Raw genomic sequence first — 23,992 nt, 5'->3', positions numbered from 1 at the left:
AATAAAAAGGCCATTGATCTGTCTGCTGGAGAAAACTGGTAAAGTATGTCCCATCTCATATTTCAATTCGTTCTCAAGATAATAACCCCTTTTATGGAGCACCTGCCCACACTAAATTGCTGTAAAATAGACAGACTAGCATTACAACTGATAAACATAAGTAAGCAAACTACTTACTGATGGATGATAAAGAGCTTTAATTGGAATATACATTTCCTTTGACATGCATACACAGACACAAAGCCTGCGCTGCGTTTGTGACTGATGACCACTTACACAAAATGTGTTGAGATAGAAAATCCCATTGAACCACACGAGACAGAGACGGCAGGCAGCCTGCCTCTGAAGCGAGCGTGTGAAACGGTCAAAGTGAAGAGACACACAACAGCAGTGTGGAAGCACCAGTGTACACCACCTGAGCTAAAATGGCATCTCTGATCTTTGGGTTTTCTAAAATGTTTATCCCAACCCTCATAATCAGCTTTTTTCCTGTGAGGACAAACAGAACCGTTCATACAGCATGGGTTAGAAAGGGTGCAGACAGGCTACTGTGACGCTGCATACAGACAAACAGAACCGTTCACACTGCATGGGTTAGAAAGGGTGCAGACGGGCTACTGTGACGCTGCATACAGACAAACAGAACCGTTCACACTGCATGGGTTAGAAAGGGTGCAGACGGGCTACTGTGACGCTGCATACAGACAAACAGAACCGTTCACACAGCATGGGTTAGAAAGGGTGCAGACAGGCTACTGTGACGCTGCATACAGACAAACAGAACCGTTCACACTGCATGGGTTAGAAAGGGTGCAGACAGGCTACTGTGACTGCATACAGACAAACAGAACCATAAAGCAAAACTGAAGTGATCATAAGCGTTACACGGACCCGATCGTTAAGAGAATAATTTGCAACAGCGAGCTGCTGCTTGTGTTTTTTTCAATTGTCACGTGATAGGGGTGTAACGCCTTTTAAAGATGTGTGCGCAAAGCTTCCCACAGAGCACGCCTCCGGCCTGCAGTTATACAGGTGCGTTCACAGAGATCATTCTGCGCAGCCAATGGGTGCGTTCACGGAGATCATTCTTAGAAGATCATTGGCTAAACTGGTCGGATTCTGCGCACAATGATCTCCGTGAACGCACCCACACTCTTGGCAAACTAGTCGGTTTCTCCAGCCAATAGGCGACGGTTACAACCAGGCACGCCCACTAGCAGTGATGTTTTTATTTTAATACAGGAACAGTTCGCTTTGTTTATGCAGGAGAGACATGGTTGCAGTTACTGGTGATATTATAGCATTTGATCACTTGTTTAAAATATTTAGGTTGGATTGAAATGTTTTTCTAATATATTCATGTGTTTATTACCTGCCTGGAGTTCCGATACAGTTCTTAATTTGAGAACAGAATGGCGCGTGTTGTCGTAGCTGGAACATTTTAATGTGATTATTTACTGAGAAAACAAACGCGTTTAAGTATTAGCAAAACTCTGCAGGATTCTGAAAGACGAAAGTTTACTCCTTGTTAAGTAAGACGAGTCTGTTTGTCTATAGATATCACTCCAGAAGAAGTGTGGACTATTTTAATGGGAATTCCCCAGTAACAAATACCACATAAAACCAGAACGCGTGTTTCTGCAGCAACTGGATTCCGCTGGACTAAAAACCAGTGAAGATGGACTTCAGTGTCTCCGTGTCGTTCTTTCAAGACGAGCTCGCCTCTACCATCGAGCACGCAGTGAAAGCGGCTGTAGACACCGTCTTGTGCCAAATCACAAAAGTTGTCGGCGGCAAATTCACTGAATTCCGAATGGAAATGGCTGGAAAGGAGAAAGAGAATGAAAGTCTGAAGCTGAGATTGGAAATATCAGAGAGCGAGTTGAAAGCAGTGCGGGAATGCATGAACGCTGCAGATGCAGACATTAAACAACCTCTCAGAAACATGAACCCCGACTGCAATGAACAAGACTTTCAGAGGAACGAGAACCAGGGGTTATTTCAAGGTAAGATTGATCATTCCAACTGTTTGAATAACTTTTAGTCACTTTTGTTGGTGAGGTCTTGATAAGAATTTGAGATTGTCTTGTAGCTGATTCACTGATTGTTAAAGCACGTCATATCTGTGCAGAGCCCGCTCGGGCGCCAGCGGATCTACTGGTTCAGGTCGGGAAGCAGGCGTCTGGCGATCCTGCCTCTATAGAGAGTGCTGCTCGGTGTTTTACAGTTTTGAACTCGTCGTATAATTGAATACTAATAAGTGAAGCGCAATCTTTCTGTTGTGTTTTCGTTATGGTTTATCTTATTTCCTTCCATGTTACCTGCCTTTAATAAAGCTACTATTAGGAATTTTAAACTCTGGCCGTTTCTTAAATTATATTATCTAACGATGAAGAAACGAGATCAAAGCTATTTTTCTAGCTATACATTCCTAAAGCACATTGATGGCTTTGCTGTGTAAAGTGTAGCCACGACACTACACACCGTTCGTTTCATAAAGAGTTCTCTGTCCGGAGACACCTCTAGTTAAATTTAGCAAATAACAAGGCAGAATTAGCAAAGAAGCAATAAAGCGTCTACATTACAATCGGATGATCTTGCCGTATTCACCCACTGCTCCAAACTGTAACTACTTGCTGTATCTTGTATTTGATTTTACTCTTATGTAACCGTACTCACGTTTTTGTAATTGCTCTTATTTGAAACCATTCTCATCCATGTATCATACATACGTGTTCTTACTGGACTTTACTCATGTAAGAAAATATTTACTGTAAGTTTTAACTGCTCTTAGTCAAACTCGCTCTTATAAGTTACTGTATTCTTTATTTCGCTCTTACTTGAATGTGATCGTATTGTACTTTCATATAACTGCTTATCCTGTATTATATTCTGTAATGTGATAACTTGTAATGTGATATTTTATAATGCGGTACTTTGTACTGTGATATTTTGTAACAGTTGTAAGTCGCCCTGGATAAGGGTGTCTGCTAATAAATAATGCTTATTTTAATGCCAGCAATGAGCCAGTGATGTCTGTGAACATTAAGACAGGTGTCTTCAGGTACATTACTTACTATTACAGCAGCAAGAGTCTTATTAAAAAAAAAAAAAAAACTCTTGGCTTTAATAAAAAATAAATAATTGTGGTAATATTTATTAATTTACTTATTTTAACTATCAAAATTATATTTATGTTCAAATGTCATGTTTAATTATTAATACATTGATAAATGTGGGGAAAAAACAGAATTTGCTATTCCCAAAAATGGAAAATCATTAGCCCTATCCGTGGTTTCAATTGAAGGCAGTGCAGACGCCAGTGTTTTATAAAGCAATTATATGCAGGCTGCCAGTTAAGCATGCAGTCTACTGACAGGGCTGCATTCATGATAAGATCTCAGACAGGCTTCATAAAGGTACATATACGCTTCATAAAAATCATACACTTATTGTCATCTATCTATCTATCTATCTATCTACAGTGCCGTGAAAAAGTATTTGCCCCCTGTCTGATTTTCTGCATTTTTGCATATTTTTGACACTGAATGTTATCAGATCTTCAACCAAAACCTAATATTAGATAAAAGGGACCCTGAGTGAACAAATAACACAAACATTTGATACATATTTCATTTATTTATTAAAGAAAGTTATGCAACACCCAATGCCCCCGTGTGAAAAAGTAATCGTCCCCTTAGACTCAATTAGTTATGTCACCTTTAGCAGCAATAACTGCAACCAAACGCTTCCTGTAGTTATTGATTAGTCTCTCACAGCGCCGCTGAGGAATTTTGTCCCACTCCTCCATGCAGAACTGCTTCAACTCAGTGACATTTGTGGGTTTTCAAGCATGAACTGCTCATTTCAGGTGCTGCAACAACATCTCAATGGGGTTTAGGTCTGGACTTTGAGTCCATTGGCCATTCCAAAACTTCAGTGATGGCAAGGCATCCCCAAACCATGACACTACCACCACCATGCTTGACCGTTGGTATGAGGTTCTTACTGTGGAATGCAGTGTTTGGTTTTCGCCAGACATAACGGGGCACATGTTGGCCAAAAAGTTCCACTTTTGACTCATTTAGCCGAGGCAGAGTCGCCACTCCTGGGAAGATTCACTACTGTCCCAAACTTTCTCCATTTGGAGAATATGGCTCTGACTGTGGTTCAGTGGAGCCCCAGAGCCTTAGAAATGGCTTTGTAACCCTTTCCAGACTGATAGTCATCAACAACTTTTTTCCGGAGGTCTTCAGGAATTTCTTTTGTTCGTGGCATGATGTGCCTCAGTCTAGAACCTGTGTGCTGACAACTTCACTCTGATGGTAAGGACCAAAGTTAGTCAGATTTATATTGGGCAGGGCTGGCCCAAATCAGGCCTGGTTGTTAACCAAAGTACTCAAACAGCTGGCCCTAATTATCCCTTTAATTGGGTTGAGTTAACTAGGGGGGGCAATAACTTTTTCACACCTGAAGATTGCATGTTTGATTACCTTGCACACCAAACAAATGAAAGAAACACCAAACTTTGGTATCATTTTTTCTCTGACTCCCTCTGTATAATACTACAACCCACAAAAAAATCTGACCAGATACAATGTGAAAAATGTGCAAAAATGCAGAAAATCAGACAGGGGGCAAATACTTTTTCACGGCACTGTCTCTATCAATAAATAAATGTCTCTATCTATCCATATATCAGAGGATGATTCAAAATCAGAGGCAGAACCACAGTAAATGTCTGGTTTAAATTTAAAACGAATTGTAAAATTGTTGAGTTACTTGTGTTGGAATATTGTTTCAAAATTGTATAAATGCAACAAAAATATATTAAAAGGGTTAATGCGTGGCCGAAGGTTTCTCACTGATAATTTACTGTTTCTCAGCCAAAACGGCAAGTTTCTCAGTATCTAAAAAGCTTAGAAGGAGCGCTGGTTAGGATAATGATCTGTGACCTTTGATATCAATCTACAGCAGCAAATTGAGGTTTCATGTTTGATTAAACAGTTTGCCTGCAAATATATTTCAGATACGTTTTTGATTTTTTTTAAGTTTTGGTTCCTGATGCCGATGGTGGTGGACACAACACACTGCAACAATACTCCTGTATTTTTAAACAGGGCGATACCTGTATGTTTATTTGTCAAACACTGCGCTTTGTTTTGTAGGTTTGATACTTTTAAGGAAAAGCAAACGAAACCTAACTCCTTCTGGAAGAGCTAACTAAACTATACAGGTTTCCATTCTGTCAGTTGACTAATCTGCTTACTGACAAAATCCACACATTCCCAGTAATAAAGCTACAAAAACACAGATTCAAGTTCAGTTATTGAGTACAGTCTCTTTGTCAAACAGAATACATTTACTGTAGGATTTTGCTGTTACAGGTATTGCATGATTAATTAGGGTCGTTACGTTAAAATGCAAATAACAGCTTCTGACTTGAGACTGACTTGTCAAGCGCCAGCATTTTAAAAAGACGCGTTTGCTTCTAATTAGTAGCTACTATAGAAGGCTTTTTATTTGTGTTCTCGAATATGTAATCTGCTATTCAAATAGTTGTTTTGGTATTTTCGTGTATTTGACTACTGACCCATCCCAATACATACATGTATGGAGAAATAAAACATAAACAGTTGAAGGCAGTGCAGATGCCAGTGTCAAATATATGTGTTTGTGTGGCTCAGAAAATAATCATTTTCAATGGACAGATTCTCATGCTCTGGGCTACACTGAGGTGAATCTGAGCCCCGAGCAAAGCTCTCCTTACACTTTTATCATGGAACTTGAGCCATGGCTTACCTTGATGGAACGGGTTGATTTGTTTAACCTATAAAAGGCTTGACGCAGTCTAAAATAAGTGACTTTTATAAACCACAGTTAAAAAAATAAAAAACTACGGTAAGAGGCTTGTTGTTTACGTGCAAGTTTTGCACAAATGAAGGCTGACTTAAACTGTTCCTCAAAAGTAACAGATGGGAAAAGATGATAAAACGTCACTAGTATACTTACTGTTATGTTAAGAACTAGTACTGTAGTTTTAAAAAAAGATTAATGTTTTATTAAAATGGCCTGGAGATACTGTAATTGTACAACTAAAAAAATAAAACGTTTGATTTTATTGCAAACATGGAAGGGTGTGGGGGTGTGTGTTTTTTTGACCCTCACTATAACGCCACCCTCATTTATTACCCGTTTTTGCCCATGGCCCTTACCAGGCAGTTTAAAGATGGTTGACTGTAATACATATTTTATTTGATAAAACAAAAATGTAAATACATGAAAATGTGTATGTTCTTTATTTAAAATAAAGTTTTAGAACAACTCAATTTTTCCAGTTTTTATTGAAATTTACGCAGTTTAATGTCGCAATCTCTGAAATTAAAGCATAGAACAAATAAACAATTGGAGATAAAAAAAGAAATCATGAAATCGTTTTGTTTAACAAAATTTAATCTAAATTTTTGACTCATCAAAGTAGCCACCTTTCGCAGATATAACAGCCGAACACACTCGTGGCATTCTTTCTACAATGGAAATCAAATATTGTTCGGAAAGTTCTTCCCAACACTGTTAAAGAAGTTCACACAAATGTTGCACTTGCAAGTTGCTTTGCTTTCACTCTTCTGTCCAGTTCATCCCAAACCAGCTCGATGGGGTTTAAGTCTGGAGACTGTGCTGGCCATTCCATGATTTGAAGCCTACCGTCTTGTTCTTTTCTTCTAAGGTAGTTCTGACATAGCCTGGAGGTATGTTTTGGGTCATTATCTTGCTGTAGGATGAACCCCTGACCAACTAGGCATATACCAGAGGGTATTGCATGGCGCTGCAAAATGCTGTGGTAGCAGTTTTGGTTCAGCGTGCCACTCACTCTGTGCAAGTCGCCGACTCTGGATCCAGCAAAAGAGCCCCAGACCGTCACGCTTCCTCCTCCATGTTTGACAGTTGGTGTCACACACCGAGGAACCATCCTTTCGCCTACTCGACGGCGTACAAAAACCCTGTGCGATGAACCGAAGATTTCAAATTTTGATTCATCAGTCCATAAGACCTTCTTCCAGTCTTCAGTAGTCCACTGGCGGTGCTTCATGGCCCAGGCAAGCCTCTTTTTCTTATTTTGCCATCTTAGCAATGGCTTTCTTACTGCCACTCGACCTGTTAAACCTGCAGCTCGAAGTTTTCTCTTCACAGTTGAAACTGAGACTTGCTTACTTCGACCAGTGTTAAGCTGTGCTTGAAGCTGTTGTCCTGTGAGCCGCCTATCACGCAAGCTGTTGACTCTCAGAAACTTGTCTTCTGATTCTGTTGTGGCTTTGGGTCTGCCAGACCTCTTCCTGTCAGTTTCCTCCAGTTTCCAAGTGCCTTTTGATGGTGTAGGAAACTGTACTCACTGACACCTTGGCTTTCTTTGCAATTTCTCTAAAGGAAAGACCTACACTTTTAAGGGTTATAATGGTCTGTCTGTCTTCCTTTGTTAATTGCCTTTTTCTCACCATTATGAGAGCAATATACTACTTCCTGCAGTACAATACTGTCCAAATAATGCTTAAGAGAGTGTAGTAACACAGTCTGTTCCAACACTGCTTTTATACAGACAGAGGGTTTGTAAGTAATCAACAAAAGTTGGGACACCTGTAGGAATTGTTAGCATCAACTTTCAAGGCTTAATTTACTTCCATTGCTGCAGAACAGCTGTAAGTTGTTAACCCATTACTTGTTCCCTGAAAAAGGCATTTTTGTATAACTCTGAAATGTACATTATTTTTCAGTTTTTGGTAACCTAAACTTTTTTTTTTAACCTCTGGCAGTTTACCGCTTACCTTTATACCATTTCAGGTTATTCACTGGACTTGAACTGCTTAAATTTCAATAAAAACTGGAAAAATGGGGGTGTTCTAAAACTTTTGACCGGTAGTGTATATTTCAGCTTCAGTTGGGCATTAATCATCCCTCAACCACAAATACTTTAGAAGCAATGTTGGATGCATATCTATTTAAAAATAAATTGATTAAAATTTAAAAAAAACACCTCCTCATAAATGGTTCCACTGGAATGACCCAATGACCTCTCTCAATAGAATTGACAAGGGGCTGGCTTTGTAGAGGAGCCTGGCTGGTAAGTAATAGCTATAATTTTGTACAATTTTCTTTCACACAGATCCCAAGGAGAGCCATGCTATGCCTAAATCTGAAGCACAGGAGGGGCCAAGGATAGAAGCAGTTTACACACAAGAGGAATCATTTGACCAGGAGTGGTGTGCAAGTCTAAAGCAGGTTACAGAGCTGAGATTTGTTAAAGATGAAGAGGTCCTTCAAATTGAATGTGTTACTATTAAAGAGGAATTCATAGAACAGGAATGTGTCCCCATTGCAGAGGAAGTTCCTACTGAAAATAATGTCTGTACACTTGAGGAGAACAACCAGCTGGGATCCAGCCTGTGTGATGACTGTCCACCTGAATGTGAACTGGGATTTAGAGGTAATTATACAAAACAATAAACATTGAGCTGTATATTGCTCTTACAGAAACTAGTTACTAAACTGTAGAAGGGTACTGAAGATTCATATTTATGGTCATTCTACATTGTCAATGGCTTGCAACATAACTTTCCTTGCTACTGCGCCATCGCTGGGAGTGCATCCACTATCATGCCACTTTGCCTGTTAGATCTTTGCCTTTCCTGTTTCTGGTAGACTGTTTGCAGTTGTGCTGCTCCAACAGCTTTATAGTGGTGCTGAGATCACATGTCTACTCATCAATCCAGTCAGGTTGCTAAATGTCATCAGAAGAAACAGTTCAATACAGTACTTGAATATAAACCTGATCTTATGCTTTTTTTCCTCAAAGCAATATTAAGTGGGGTGGAAATCGGTGGCTTTGCAAATGCGAGTGATATTAACCGGAGTGCTTCAATAATCAAAGTGATATTCTCAAGCATTGTCTTATTTGACACCAATTATTCTGCCTGGCAAATTTCAATGTGATGATAATAAAAGGAGGCTGGTATTAACAGGAGTGATATTAAGCGGGTCTGACTGTATTCTCATCAGAGTTCACTCTAGGAGTTGGTCATGGTTATGAGGGGAAGCCCTGCAGAAGAGTGAATGTGTAAGAATGCTGTACAATAACCTTTGTCTCTCTTCTCTTTTTTTTCCTCTAGCCGATAAAGGAAATTTCACAGGAAAGGCTCCATTTTCCTGTGCTGATTGTGGGAAGGGTTTCAGTCGTTTATCACGGCTTAAAATCCACCAGCGCATTCACACAGGAGAGAAACCTCATCACTGCACTGAGTGTGGGAAGAGATTCACTCGTTTATCAGACCTTAAAAGACACCAACGAATTCACACAGGAGAGAAACCATACCACTGTAATGAATGTGGGAGGAGCTTCACTCGAACAGATAAACTTAAAACACACCAACTAAATCACACAGGAGAGAAATCTTGAATGCTGAATGTTGAGAGGTTTAACTTGGTGGGACATTCTCACAAGGCAAAAACCCAGTCACAATTATTTATTCCAGCAATTTTCTTTTGCAAAACTCCAAGAATGCTATTTCAAAAGTATTCAAACCCTTTGATGCTATTATAGTATTGTCTACAAGGTGCTTGAAATTTCAATATGATGATGCAGAACCTAATTCTAGAAGTCTGGAAAATTCTGGATTGTAGGTGAACATTCTTAGATTCTTCTAAAAGCGTTAGGCACAGGATGATTACCAATAAGACAATATGGGAATATACAGACAGATCTTTTTTGTGCAAGTTTTTTTTTTTTTTTAATTGGCCTTTGTGCTTTTTTTGTGATCACATTTTTATAATGAAATGAACAAAACAGTTAGCAATCACACAATCACACACTCTTTATAATTTGTTGCAGTACTTCTACCTCTCCACTAGACAGCACTCAGATACCACCTCTTAAGAGGTCCATGTGTTATTCCATTATAATTAGGGCTTCTAGTTTTTGGGTTTTATTTTCCATCTCTCTCCCTCCCTTTAAACCTTAATTAATAGTTGTTAAGCCTTAACTGAAGACCAGATTGTTTAAATTAGCGACTCACTACTAGAAACTAACGCAGTGGAAACTAATAAGCTGAATGCAGCGATTAGAGGCAGATTGAAACGCAGGTTCAAACACAATCAGGAGAGATCAATGCACGTCGTTTGTGAACTCCATCAAGATACAAGGGTAAAAAGAAACCACTTCCTTTGGGAATTAGTGTGTGATTAAGAAAGTGAATCGGCTCAAAATATGTTTAAAGGGACATCATGTGATCAAAAATAAAACCTGAAAACTAGAAGCCGTAATTATGTTACAGTTGTAGTTCCTCTTTCTCCCCAGTAGAGTGTGCTAAAAGCCTGTTTCTTCACGTGTCTGCAGTATTTCCATCCTCCCCTCCTTGGTCACCTTGTTCTCAGACAGGCTGCTATAGAGCCCCCATCTTCAAGCTCCTGAACCCTTTTGGCAGCTAAGTCCCTCCCTGTTGACCTTGTAATCTGAGCAAACACACATCAATGCTGCAGTAAACAGGTATTTTCATTGGCAGTACACTAAGTTAAAGAAAGTTCTCAGTTTGTATCCCTTACTTTGAAATGTGTTACACTTCCAAAGTCATTTCTGCTCAGCAGTGTCTTCTGGGTCAGAGCGTGTAACAGTCAATAAGGGAAGCAGCTGGTTAATTCAGGACAGGAAATTAGCCGTTGAAGTGCAACACTCTCTGAAAGCCTGGCTTGCAAACAGATTTCTTTTAACTGAGAATAGAAACAGATGTAATGATTTAAAATAACATGTTTTTCTTTTAAAACTGCACATCTGATACCTATATAATGATTGGAAATACACAACCGGTGAGATTTATGGAATTATTGTGTTAGATACAAACAATTCAAATTCAAGTGTTTTAAATAAAACATTAACTAGCACACACTGCCCCCCCCCCCACCCCACCCCACCCCACCCCACCCCACCCCAAAAAAGTGTAGTAATGGATTTTAACTAAATAATATCTTAACTAGCACAGACTGCAAGGCTCAAGTCGGACCCCCCTAAAAAGTATAGTAATTGATTTAACTAAATAAGATATTAAAATACACCAATACAATGTTTCCTATGACTGTTGCCCCTCAAACTGCACGAGGGAACACCTCTAATGAAAGAGACACCCAACACACTATGACACCCTAGGGTTGAAATGTGAAATAAAAAAATATTAACACTAATTAATATTAAATTAATAATAGAGACTGAAATCTGCTATGATGTGTGTTTTGCCCAAATTGTTTTTTTGATACAAGTTAGAAGAAACAATATATACTGATGCACAATGAAAACGCAGCAGTCTAAGTTTTACAATATAAGGCACATACATAATGTTATTTGCATTTTAAATAGTGAGCAGATAGGTTTGTTGATTTGTTCCTTGGGATAACAATATACTGAGCTCAAGTCATGTGATTTCATAAAAACACCAGGTGCTCAGTGTTTGTTATTTGAGTTGAGTTAAAATTGCCAAAATGAGTTGATTAAGAATCTGTATAAATAGCCATTTGAAAAGATTTAATTAAACGCAAGAACAGTGAAGATCGCCCGGCTTCTATCGGCATGATTGAAGGCGGCCTGTCTGTGAGAGAAGTTGCCCGGACTCAACAATTAGCAGACTAGTCCAGAGAAACCAGGAAACCGGCTCTGTGAGGGACAGGCCACGTCCTGGAAGGCAGAGGGTCACCACACCGGCTCAGGACCGTTATGCTGACTAATGCGTTGTTCAAGCCAACAGTGGGGCAACCGCGACCAGCCAACCTTCACCAGCTGGCTGCAGCTGCACAGGAAGAGCGTCAGAACATCCCACAGCAGACTATCCAGAGGCTGATCAGGTCTGTGCGTCAACGCTGCAGGATTGAGTTAATGCTCAGGGAGGTCATACCCAATGCTAACTTTGTAATGTGTTCATTTTGACAGTGTGTCACGTTTCATACTGAAAACTTTTCATGATTCTTTGATCTGTGATTTTGTTTGATCTAAATTTAAAATATTTGATTAAATCCATTAGACTTGAGTGATGCGGTTTTTTTGTGCATCTATATATCTCTAAATATATCTATATATATCTCTATATATATATATTAGTAGAAAATATGGATACTAAATAAAAGTCTACAACCGAAAAGTGTGTCAATTATTCATACTTTATTCATTAAAAGAAGGTAAAAACAGGTACGCTGATGTGTTTCGACGTGTTGTCTTCATCAGAGTGTATTGAAAGCAGGACTCATTAGATATATTAAATGCACCCGGTACTCATTGTCATTTAAAAGCATTATCCGATTAGATAGTAATAGTAATCTAGCAATCAATGCATTCAATTCACATTCCAGATACTTAACAATCTGCTATATATTGTAGTGGCAGCGTATCTGATCCGCAGCAGGAAGAAATGGAGACGGCACAGGATGCAGTTTAAAGCAGTGAAAACCACAAATCACAGTGCAGCCAACACAGACCCCATCTACATACAGCTGCACTGTGCACCTGACACCCCAGACAGCGCGCCAGCACTGCCGAGACACGAAACGCGCTTCTACTCGCAGCAATACACTAACACTAGCACTCCCGCACGGCGGTGCGGGGCTCTCTATCTGGGGCTATGGCGACGCAGGGCTCCCTCTGGGGCTATGGTGATGCGGGGCTCTCTGGGGCTCTAGCGGTACGAGGTACTCTCTCTGGTAGCGCAGGACAGTCTCTTCCGGAGGTGTTGTTTCGCTGGTGTCGCTGTGCAGTCTCTCACTGGTGGTGGCGTGGCCTGCTCTCACTGCAGTGTGGGGCACTTTCTCTTGGGCGGCACGGGACACTCAGGGGGCAGGTGTGAAGTGGAGCTCTCTGGCGGCAGCTGCGGCGCAGGATTCTCTCTGAGCGCCGTGGCTTCTCCTGGCATCACACCCCCAGCTGTGCTCTCTCCCACTCGTCCGGTGCGGGGCTCTCTGCTTCAGCACATGGTAGAAAGACAAATAGGAAAGCAAGAGCTGTCGAATTTAAAGGCGTAGCTCCCTGCCTGCGCTTTTGGTCTCCATTTTGTCATCTATGTGTTTTTAAGCTAGTATTCTAAAAGGCATTGGGGTTTTAGAGGAGTGCTGTATTGGTTTTATTGCCGTTTTTTATTTGTGAGCCCCGTCTCCATGCAGGTATTGAGCTGCACTGCCCTTTAGTTTTAAATTATAATTCTGTGTTTAGTTATTGTTTTAATTAACGGGCAGTGCAAACCGCTTGCCCTGACTGTGTATTCTAGATCTGCCCTGTTTGTTAAGTATAGTTTACCACCTGTATTTAATAAAACGATGTTCATTGCCCGACGTAGTAGTGCTGTCTAGTTTATATTTTCCTTCTGGTATTCTGCCTGGCTGATCCCACCCTGATCAGAAAGAACGAGTGCCCCTCCCGGGTGCTACATACATTCAGCAATCTGCCACATAAATTAAAGTGATTTTGTTTTTAAAATAAATATAATAATTTATTCAGCATAATGCAATTGACATATCCAACTTCGATCATGATTTCATATTATTTCATCAACAATATACAATAGAAACTGTCAACAATATATATGCATGTTAAAGTTATGTGTGCAAAAGTATGGATGTTCAATGAAAGTGGCATTCATATTAACTACATTTTTTCACATTACATTTTTTTTTTACACATATATAAAATACATTTCATATTTCTTTTTTTTTTTTTTGGTTCCTGGGTAGTGTTATTTCCTAATTGCTTATGCCTCAAAAGTATAGAAAATGGCTATTATTCCCCACAAACTTTGCTTTTGTGACCAGGACAGTGATATTTTGAAATTTACCTATTTTCCAGAACATTCCAGATAGATTCAGTGCTGAGTAAACTTGGAGTAACTTCTAGAACTTTCCAGTAATATAAATAGTAGTATAAATACAGGGGCCTTAAGCCCACCAGTTCAGTTTAGTTCCAGCTGCCTAAGTGGATATATATCTGCATTTTTCTGAGATGGCATCAAGAGGCTGCAAGCATCTGGCAGAAGCATTTTGCTATGTCTGCGGCCAATTTATCACGACAAGAGCGAAAAATTACTCCGTGGAAGCATCTGCTAAGATGTGTGAGGCCTACAAGGCATATTTCAGCATGCCTGTCGGGGATCAAGACAAACCGTGGGCACCTCATTTCACCTGCGAGCACTGCAAAAAAAACTCTGGAAGGTAAGATGGACAATTGTTGCTCAGAATTTTATGTTATAAAATTTGTTAAAATTTGTAAAATTGTAAAAGTTTTTAATTTGAAAATGTTTTACAATTTTCAATGTTATTGAAAAAATATATCATATATGAAAAATGTTGCGAGAATCTCTTGCACATTTGTCATGGGTGAAAAATGTATTTTTGTAGGATGGTACAGAGGGGAAAAGAGAGCCATGAAGTTCGCTATCCCAAGAATTTGGCGGGAACCCACTGACCACTCAAGCAACTGCTACTTCTGCATGGTGGACCCTTCCAAGCGGACCGATTTCTCTGTGGGGAGGAACAACGTCAAGTGGGAGCCACTGGTGGACCCCTGGAAGGTGCTGATGCCACCACTGCACATCAAATTGGGCCTTATGAAACAATTTGTCAGAGCTCTAGATAAGGAGTCGGCAGGACTCTTAGGAAATAACACTTACTACCCAGGAACAAAAATTGTGTTACATAGTGGAATCGAACCAATGTTACAGTTTTTATAACAAGTAACAAGATGGACAAGATTTTATAAATACTGATTATATATTACCCCGATTGTATTGAACGCTTTCATCTAATTTTGCAAACAATTATAATAAGCTTGATCTGTTAATGTAGTATATTGTAACGTGTTCATGTTTAGGAAGTAGTATTCAGGACAAGGCTGCCATTTTTTCCACAGACCAAACCCAGACATATTTCTCAGTCAGCCTTGGTCTATCAAACCTGCAGTATACTGTAATACAGTTTAACACAATTAAGCAGGTTGGTGATTCCCTGTCCTTACATAAAATATGCCTTTACCATTAACAGAGTGCATTATACTACATGTATTATTTTACTGAACTAATATGAAATCATAGAAACATCATTTATAACATATTTACAGGAAATAGATTCTAGATACTGACACTTTGTAGAACAAAGGTTTATTTTTTTTATCCCTGTACAAAGTTATGATACAAATGTCATATACATTGTTTTGTGAGTATTTAACAAAATATGTTACACGTCTATATACGAACAACACAGAAATACTGTATATAATTCATATTAGTACTGTATTTAATTCATATTAGTACTGTATATAATTCATATTAGTACTGTATTTAATTCGTATTAGTACTGTATATAATTCATATTAGTACTGTATTTAATTCATATTAGTACTGTATATAATTCATATTAGTACTGTATTTAATTCATATTAGTACTGTATATAATTCATATTAGTACTGTATATAATTCATATTAGTACTGTATTTAATTCGTATTAGTACTGTATATAATTCGTATTAGTACTGTATTTAATTCATATTAGTACTGTATATAATTCGTATTAGTACTGTATTTAATTCATATTAGTACTGTATATAATTCATATTAGTACTGTATTTAATTCGTATTAGTACTGTATATAATTCGTATTAGTACTGTATATAATTCGTATTAGTACTGTATTTAATTCATATTAGTACTGTATATAATTCATATTAGTACTGTATATAATTCATATTAGTACTGTATTTAATTCATATTAGTACTGTATATAATTCATATTAGTACTGTATATAATTCATATTAGTACTGTATATAATTCATATTAGTACTGTATTTAATTCATATTAGTACTGTATATAATTCATATTAGTACTGTATATAATTCATATTAGTACTGTATATAATTCATATTAGTACTGTATTTAATTCATATTAGTACTGTATTTAATTCATATTAGTACTGTATATAATTCATATTAGTACTGTATATAATTCATATTAGTACTGTATTTAATTCATATTAGTACTGTATTTAATTCATATTAGTACTGTATATAATTCATATTAGTACTGTATTTAATTCATATTAGTACTGTATTTAATTCATATTAGTACTGTATATAATTCATATTAGTACTGTATATAATTCATATTAGTACTGTATTTAATTCATATTAGTACTGTATATAATTCATATTAGTACTGTATATAATTCATATTAGTACTGTATTTAATTCATATTAGTACTGTATATAATTCATATTAGTACTGTATATAATTCATATTAGTACTGTATATAATTCATATTAGTACTGTATTTAATTCATATTAGTACTGTATATAATTCGTATTAGTACTGTATTTAATTCGTATTAGTACTGTATTTAATTCGTATTAGTACTGTATTTAATTCGTATTAGTACTGTATTTAATTCATATTAGTACTGTATTTAATTCATATTAGTACTGTATATAATTCATATTACTACTGTATTTAATTCATATTAGTACTGTATTTAATTCATATTAGTACTGTATATAATTCATATTAGTACTGTATTTAATTCATATTAGTACTGTATATAATTCGTATTAGTACTGTATTTAATTCGTATTAGTACTGTATATAATTCATATTAGTACTGTATTTAATTCATATTAGTACTGTATTTAATTCATATTAGTACTGTATATAATTCATATTAGTACTGTATATAATTCGTATTAGTACTGTATTTAATTCATATTAGTACTGTATATAATTCGTATTAGTACTGTATTTAATTCATATTAGTACTGTATATAATTCGTATTAGTACTGTATTTAATTCATATTAGTACTGTATTTAATTCATATTAGTACTGTATTTAATTCATATTAGTACTGTATATAATTCATATTAGTACTGTATTTAATTCATATTAGTACTGTATTTAATTCATATTAGTACTGTATATAATTCGTATTAGTACTGTATTTAATTCATATTAGTACTGTATATAATTCGTATTAGTACTGTATTTTAACAAACTTTTGAAAATGTATTTTTTCTTAATAACATACGGACAACATGCCCCACGTGTCGACCTGTTCCTATCCAATTTTAAATAACTTTAGCATAACAGAGTCAGAAGTGTTAAAGGGACTAGGAGCTCTTAAAATAAACAAATCCCCTGGGACGGATGAGATCCTCCCAATAGTACTCAAAGAAATGAAAGAAGTTATTTACAAACCGCTAACCAAGATCATGCAACAGTCTCTTGACACAGGGGGTGTACCGACAGACTGGAAAATAGCAAACGTAATACCGATCCACAAAAAGGGAGACTTAACCGAACAAGGTAACTACAGACCAATAAGCCTGACTTCTATTATATGTAAACTTATGGAAACTATAATAAGATCCAAAATGGAAAATTACCTATATGGTAACAGTATCCTGGGAGACAGTCAGCATGCTTTTAGGAAAGGGAGATCGTGTCTAACTAACCTGCTTGATTTTTTTGAGGATGCAACATTGTAGGTTCTATAGACATTGTCATCTCAAATATATTGCAAATGTCATGGACTTTCTTATATGTTATGATATTATATATTATCAGGAATCTACATTGAATGAACTTTAATCTAATTTGTCTAGCTTTGCCTAGAGATAACGATCAACGTAACACCTTGAATGCACCAGGCACTCAGGAAACAAAAGGCTAATCAAACCCGTCTCCGTGATTTAATTAACCTGTCTAGTGAGAGAGAGGTGGTTTAGCAGAGGAGTCTGAAAGAGAGAAAAGTAGCTTAAAGATTTAGAGATTTAAGACAAATGTCACATCATATTGATTTAATACCAGTATGAGTACAAGATGCAAGCATTTTTATTCTTAAATTGCCTAACAAGTATAGGATAACCCAGGTAATAAATCCCTAAGAGAATTAAACTGTTTGCAATGTCTAACCAAAGTCGCAACCCGACATGTTTGGTGTCTAAAAAAATGTAATTTCTTAGGGTAAAAATAACGGGAATAAAATCTGAATTATTTAGCAAAAGTTATGCATGTTTTAAAAGTTTCCCCTTTCCAGATTATGATAATGAACTAATCAGACAGAGGAAGGGGGGAGCAATCAATCAAGGTTTCAAGCCCATTCGCTACAAAATAGCCAATCGGAGCATGCAGCGGGAAATTCAAATAATATCTTTTTTTTTTTTTTAAAGTATAAAGTCCCCAGCTCTACCCCGCTACGCTTGCCCCAGACCTGCGTTAGCCCTCTAATCTCTGCCCCAGACCTGCGCTATCCCTGCTCGCTCATTTATTTAATCAAAAATATACATTTTCAACAACACCACCACACTCAATTCAGCTCCTTGTATGCACCTTTGGCATTCATTTTCAGGTTACTGATAAAAATCTGTTATTGATTTTCATTATGAAACTGTATACTTGGGAGACTTGGTCACTAGTGAGGAGTTACATATAATAATCCTAAAATTTAGAGACTCAGCAATGCATGAGACGAAAGTGGAATCTTGCAGACACATTTACAATCTCCATCATAGATTACTAATGTGACGTAACAAAATCAGAATGATTCAAGATGATGAATGGTCCAAACAAGATGTAGTAGTTCATATTTTCCATCCATGAGTGTAAGTTTTTGATCTGAAGCGATTAGGAATAAACCTATTTATTTAGTAACTTTATTACTTTGTTTTCAGTAAATATCTCTGTATTTTAGTCAGATTTACTCCTGGTGTCAATGTGTCCTCAAGTGCCTAAAATTCTGTGAATTCTCTTGTGTCCTTTAAGACCCAGGAACTGACTGAACGTCTTCCCACAGTGATAGGGCTTCAATCTTGTGTGAATTTTATGGTGTCAATTAAAGTTTGATAACTGATGGAAACTCTTTAAACATTCACTGCATTGATCCGATTTCTCTTTGTTTTGAGTCCGCTGGTGGATTTTCAAGGAACGAATAGCTGAAACTATTCCCACACTCAGAACAGTGATAAGGTTTCTCTCCTGTGTGAATGCGCTGCTGTGATTGAAGATGTCCTAACTGTGCGAATCTCTTCCCACACTCTGTGCAGTGATGAGGTTTCTCTCCTGTGTGAATGCGCTGGTGTTTTTTAAGATTTTGTAACAGTGTGAAACTCCTCCCACACTTTTTCTCCTGTGTGAATGCGGTGGTGTCTTTTCAGGTCTGCTAAACGACTGAATCTCTTCCCGCACTCAGTGCAGTGATAAGGTTTCTCTCCTGTGTGAATGCGCTGGTGTGATTGAAGATTTCCTAACTGTGTGAAACTCCTCCCACACTCAGTGCAGTGATAAGGTTTTTCTCCTGTGTGAATGCGCTGGTGGATTTTCAGGTCTGTTAAACGACTGAAACTCCTCCCGCACTCAGTGCAGTGATAAGGTTTCTCTCCTGTGTGAACGCGCTGGTGGATTTGAAGCTGTGATAAACAACTGAAATTCTTCCCACAGTCAGCACAGGGAAATGTAGCCCCTCTTGTGAGATTTCCTTTAGCAGCTAGAGAAAAAAAAAAGAGAAGAGACAAAGGTTATTGTACAACATTCTTACACACTGGCTCTTCTGCAGAGTGAACTCTGATGAGAATACAGTCAAACCTGTTTAACCCTTTGCGGTCCATTGTCGGACTGGGTCCGACATTGCAATTATTCCTCACAGGTCCTTTGTCGGACTGGGTCCGACATCATTATAGCAACGCAATAAACGGGTGTTTAGTCGTTTTTTCTCCGGAAAAAGCCGAGAAAACCATTCAATTGCCGAGTGGTAGCGACAGGAGCCGAGACAAGTCGGAAAAAAAAAAAAAAAAAAAAAAAAAGGCGTATTTCATGAATAGTCATACATGGTATCAGGTATCAGATAATGGGCGTCCATAATAAACAAGCTGGCTAAGTGCGTCAGCGCACTGAGACTATCATGGATATTTGCAGAGCTTTTTTCAGATGTTATAGTAATAAAATAATGACTTTGATCGCATTATTGAGGAGTTTGGTGATAAAACGAGTGATCCGGAGATGATCGATCGGTATGTACGACTATTATTATTATTATTATTTATTTCTTACACAGCTGAACGCTATAGCAAACAAAAGGCTGGGGAGGGGCTGGAGATGCCTAGTGTGTGCTTTGTTGATATGCAGGGCCATTTAAACCCGTTTGACTGTGAAAAAAAATACTTTTAAACAGCGCGTATAAAATTAACTGCGCGTGTGAAAATTAATTATTCCTGGCGTGCCTGACGCGCGATTAATAAATGGACCGCAAAGGGTTAATATCACTCCTGTTAATTCCAGCCTCCTTTTATTATCATTTGTGACAGGCTGGCTTTAGTGATGACCTCAGACCAGAAATGAACACACAGCACTGCGAGTGAAAATAATGAATGAAAGCGCTGTTGCGCGGTTTATTATAAATAAAAAGGTTTGAAGAAAACTCAGGACACGGCACTTTAGCCAAAATAAACAGACACTAACAAACTGGGACGAATACTAAACAAACACGTACCACGTAGCAATTGCTTTTTATACTTTAATTATCTCCTCACTCTCTCCCGTTCCTTCGCCCTGAACACACAACCCTGAGTGAATGAAATGTACATCTATATATACAATTGGGCTGGGATTCAATTACCAATTAATTATTCACTTGAATCCCAGCACGTGAACTAATCTGTGAAAACCCCGTGTTTGCATATTAAAGTACTTTAAATGCATGTGAAGTGCAATCCCCGTGCTTAAATACAATTATACATTTTAAACACTCGTGCTGCACACACCCATTTATATCCCGTGCAGCCATATCTACACACCACACGCAACATACAAACACAGAAATGCACACAGGGGCGGGGCACATTGCCATATCATCACATTGAAATTTGCCATGCATAATATAATGGGTGTCAATAAGGACAAATGCTTGAGAATATCACTTTGATTATTAACACACTCCAGTTAATATCACTCACATTTACAAGTCACTGATTTCCACTCCACTTAATATCGCTTTGAGGAATAAAAGTATAAGATCAGTTTTATAAGTGCTGTATTGAAATGTTTCTTCTGGGTACACTTAGCAACCTGACTGTTTGGCATCACCCAGTGATGAGACATGTGATCCCAGCACCACTATAAAGCTGTGGGAGCAGCACAACTGCAAACAGTCTACCAGAAACAGGGAAAGGCAAAGATCTAACAGCATTTGAAAGAGGCATGATAGTGGGTGCACATCTACCAGATGCCAAGGATAGTTATGTTGCAAGCCATTGCCATAGTGGTTGGTCAGCCTCCCTCGCTTAAATTGAGGTTGAATTACCAAAAATATGAATCTTCAGCATACTTCAGTTCTTAGTAACCAGTTTCTGCAAGATTGAGTTTGCTCAATGTTGCTTGTTTTGTATAATTACCTCTAAATCCAAGTTCAAATTGAGGTGGACAATCATCACGCAGGTTGGATCCCAGCTGGTTGTTCTCCTCAAGTGTACAGACATTATTTTCAGTAGGAACTTCCTCTGCGATGGGGACACATTCCTGTTCTATGAATTCCTTTTTAATAGTAACACATTCCAGTTGAGGGACCTCTTCATCTTTAACACATGTCAGCTCTGTAACCTGCTTTAGACTTGCACACCACTCCTGGTGAAAGGACTCCTCTAGTGTATAAACTGCTTCTATCCTTGGCCCCTCCTCTGCTTCAGATTTAGGCATAGCATGGCTCTCTTTGGGATCTGTATGAAAGAAAATTGTACAAAATTATAAACTTACTTATCAGCCAGGTTCCACTACAAAGCCAGCCCCTTGTCAGAATTCCACTGAGTGATGTCATTGGGCCATTCTGGTGGAACAATCATGAGTTTTTTTTATTGTATTTATTTATTTTTAAATGGATATAGTGCACCGAGTTACAGTACCCTTTTTTTCCAGATCCTACAGGATGGGTGAGCTGGGAATGAGGTTGGATCCAACATTGCTTCTGAAGTATTTATGGCAGAGGGGTGCATCAAATTAAACTGAAATATATATTTTAAATAAAAAAAATCTAATTTCACACCACCTAATTTGGGTCACAAATGGAGATTAGATAAAGGCGCATTCAGAACAGAAAATAGGAGGCACTTTTTTACACAGAGAATTGTGAGGGTCTGGAACCAACTCCCCAGTAATGTTGTTGAAGCTGACACCCTGGGATCCTTCAAGAAGCTGCTTGATGAGATTCTGGGATCAATTAGCTACTAACAACAAAACAAGCAAGATGGGCTGAATGGCCTCCTCTCGTTTGTAAACTTTCTTATGTTCTTATGTGTGTACGACGGAGACGCCATCTGAAGTATTATACAGTGTGCAGCACAATAAATGAGCTCTGTGGTTACTCTACAACAACACTGTTTTGTGTCAGTTTTGTACGATACAACAGTTTGTATCTTTGTAAATGCATATTTACTTGAGGTTTTATTTTTTTCTAAAATTGAGTGGTACATTTGGGCTGCGTCTTAAATTCGAAAGAATACGGTAGTCCTTTCTGATAGTTAGCAGAATACCCATATTTTAATAAGACTGAGACCCGGACCAAATCAAAACCTTGACAACCCGCTAATCCCACTTAACAAAACTGTATGTAATAGCGTTTTATTTATTTATTTTTTGTAAGTATCTTATTTCTGCTACTCATAAAAAGAAAACGCTATTACATACAGTTTTGTTAAGTGCGATTAGCGGGTTGTCAAAGTTTTGATTTGGTCCCAGCCTAGGTGGGTTTTTACAAACATAAACCACTATGTTCTATGAAAACTGGTGTACTATTAGAACAGTACAGCTGAGTTATTAACAGGAGTCATAAAAAAAGCAATTTAAAAGTGGCTCAAGATAAATTCTAACTAAGGCCTCACCAATAAAATCGACTAAGAAGCTATGTAAAGACTCGGAATGACCAAGCAATACCGTCAACAAAACAGATCAATCTAACCTTGCAATAACCCCTGGTTCTCATTCCTCTGAAAGTCTTGTTCATTGCAGTCGGGGTTCATGTTTCTGAGAGGTTGTTTAATGTCTGCATCTGCAGCGTTCATGCATTCCCGCACTGCTTTCAACTCGCTCTCTGATATTTCCAATCTCAGCTTCAGACTTTCATTCTCTTTCTCCTTTCCAGCCATTTCCATTCGGAATTCAGTGAATTTGCCGCCGACAACTTTTGTGATTTGGCACAAGACGGTGTCTACAGCCGCTTTCACTGCGTGCTCGATGGTAGAGGCGAGCTCGTCTTGAAAGAACGACACGGAGACGCTGACGTCCATCTTCACTGACTGTTATAGCTTGAGACTCGCGTAACATTAATATATAATAATATATAAGTGATAAAGAAAGAAAACAAACTACAGAGTCCTTTTTATTTGTGCGAGGAGTAACTTTCGCGCTCCACAACATAAACAAAGCAAACGCTTCAATTTCCCTAACGAAATGATAGCGTCACTAGGAGTAGGCGTGCCCTGTTGGAACCGTCGCGTATTATTGGCTGCAGAAACCCAGCTTGCGAGACTGGTTGGCTGTCCTCCCTGTCTCAAGCAAAGGGGCGGGACCTCACACTGCTCACACTGTGCTGGATCCGAAATGGCGCCGGTTTCCACTTCGTCTGCTCGGCAATGCGCGCTCTCTAAACCTGCAGTTCCGAGTCTACCACTGGCCAGCCTTGACCGCACACCACTTTACCTCAGTGTTTTAATCTAAATTATAGCTAGGTTTTACCTGCTTTCTCCCCCCCCGAATGCTTTTTTTTCTGCATTCTGGTTAAACCCGAATAGGCGCGTATGAATAAACGCATGCGCAGTTGTCTGTGATTCAAATGCAACAGAGCAGAAATGGCGCCGATGACAGTAAGCTGATTTACCGATTAGAAAAATGTGGCTTCTTAGTGTAATAGATATATTTTTTTCAATTGTTTTTGCACACGTTTCTTCCCAGT

The 23,992-nt window shown here is 38.1% G+C and overlaps 2 protein-coding genes across 2 annotated transcripts; one reads left to right on the top strand and one right to left on the bottom strand.

The window, feature by feature from the left end:
* Window positions 1-1,158: 1,158 nt before the first annotated feature.
* On the top strand, window positions 1,159-12,465 carry LOC131724992 (zinc finger protein 239-like). Its single transcript, XM_059018226.1, has 3 exons — window positions 1,159-2,006; window positions 8,159-8,479; window positions 9,162-12,465. Exons 1-3 carry the CDS (start codon window positions 1,679-1,681, stop codon window positions 9,446-9,448), a joined length of 936 nt encoding a protein of 311 aa, XP_058874209.1. The 5' UTR covers window positions 1,159-1,678; the 3' UTR covers window positions 9,449-12,465.
* A 4,354-nt stretch (window positions 12,466-16,819) lies between these two features.
* LOC117407608 (zinc finger protein 239-like) lies at window positions 16,820-23,733 on the bottom strand. Its single transcript, XM_059018223.1, has 3 exons — window positions 23,000-23,733; window positions 21,444-21,764; window positions 16,820-19,540 (listed from the first exon to the last, which is right to left on the bottom strand). The coding sequence occupies exons 1-3, from the start codon at window positions 23,325-23,327 to the stop codon at window positions 19,140-19,142; spliced, it is 1,050 nt and encodes a 349-aa protein (XP_058874206.1). The 5' UTR covers window positions 23,328-23,733; the 3' UTR covers window positions 16,820-19,139.
* Window positions 23,734-23,992: the final 259 nt, after the last annotated feature.

This window comes from Acipenser ruthenus, chromosome 58 (assembly GCF_902713425.1).
Source record: "Acipenser ruthenus chromosome 58, fAciRut3.2 maternal haplotype, whole genome shotgun sequence".
Classification (NCBI taxonomy): Eukaryota; Metazoa; Chordata; class Actinopteri; order Acipenseriformes; family Acipenseridae; genus Acipenser; species Acipenser ruthenus.
Note: the sequence above shows the minus strand (reverse complement) of the source record. Positions and strands in the feature narration are given on the sequence as shown.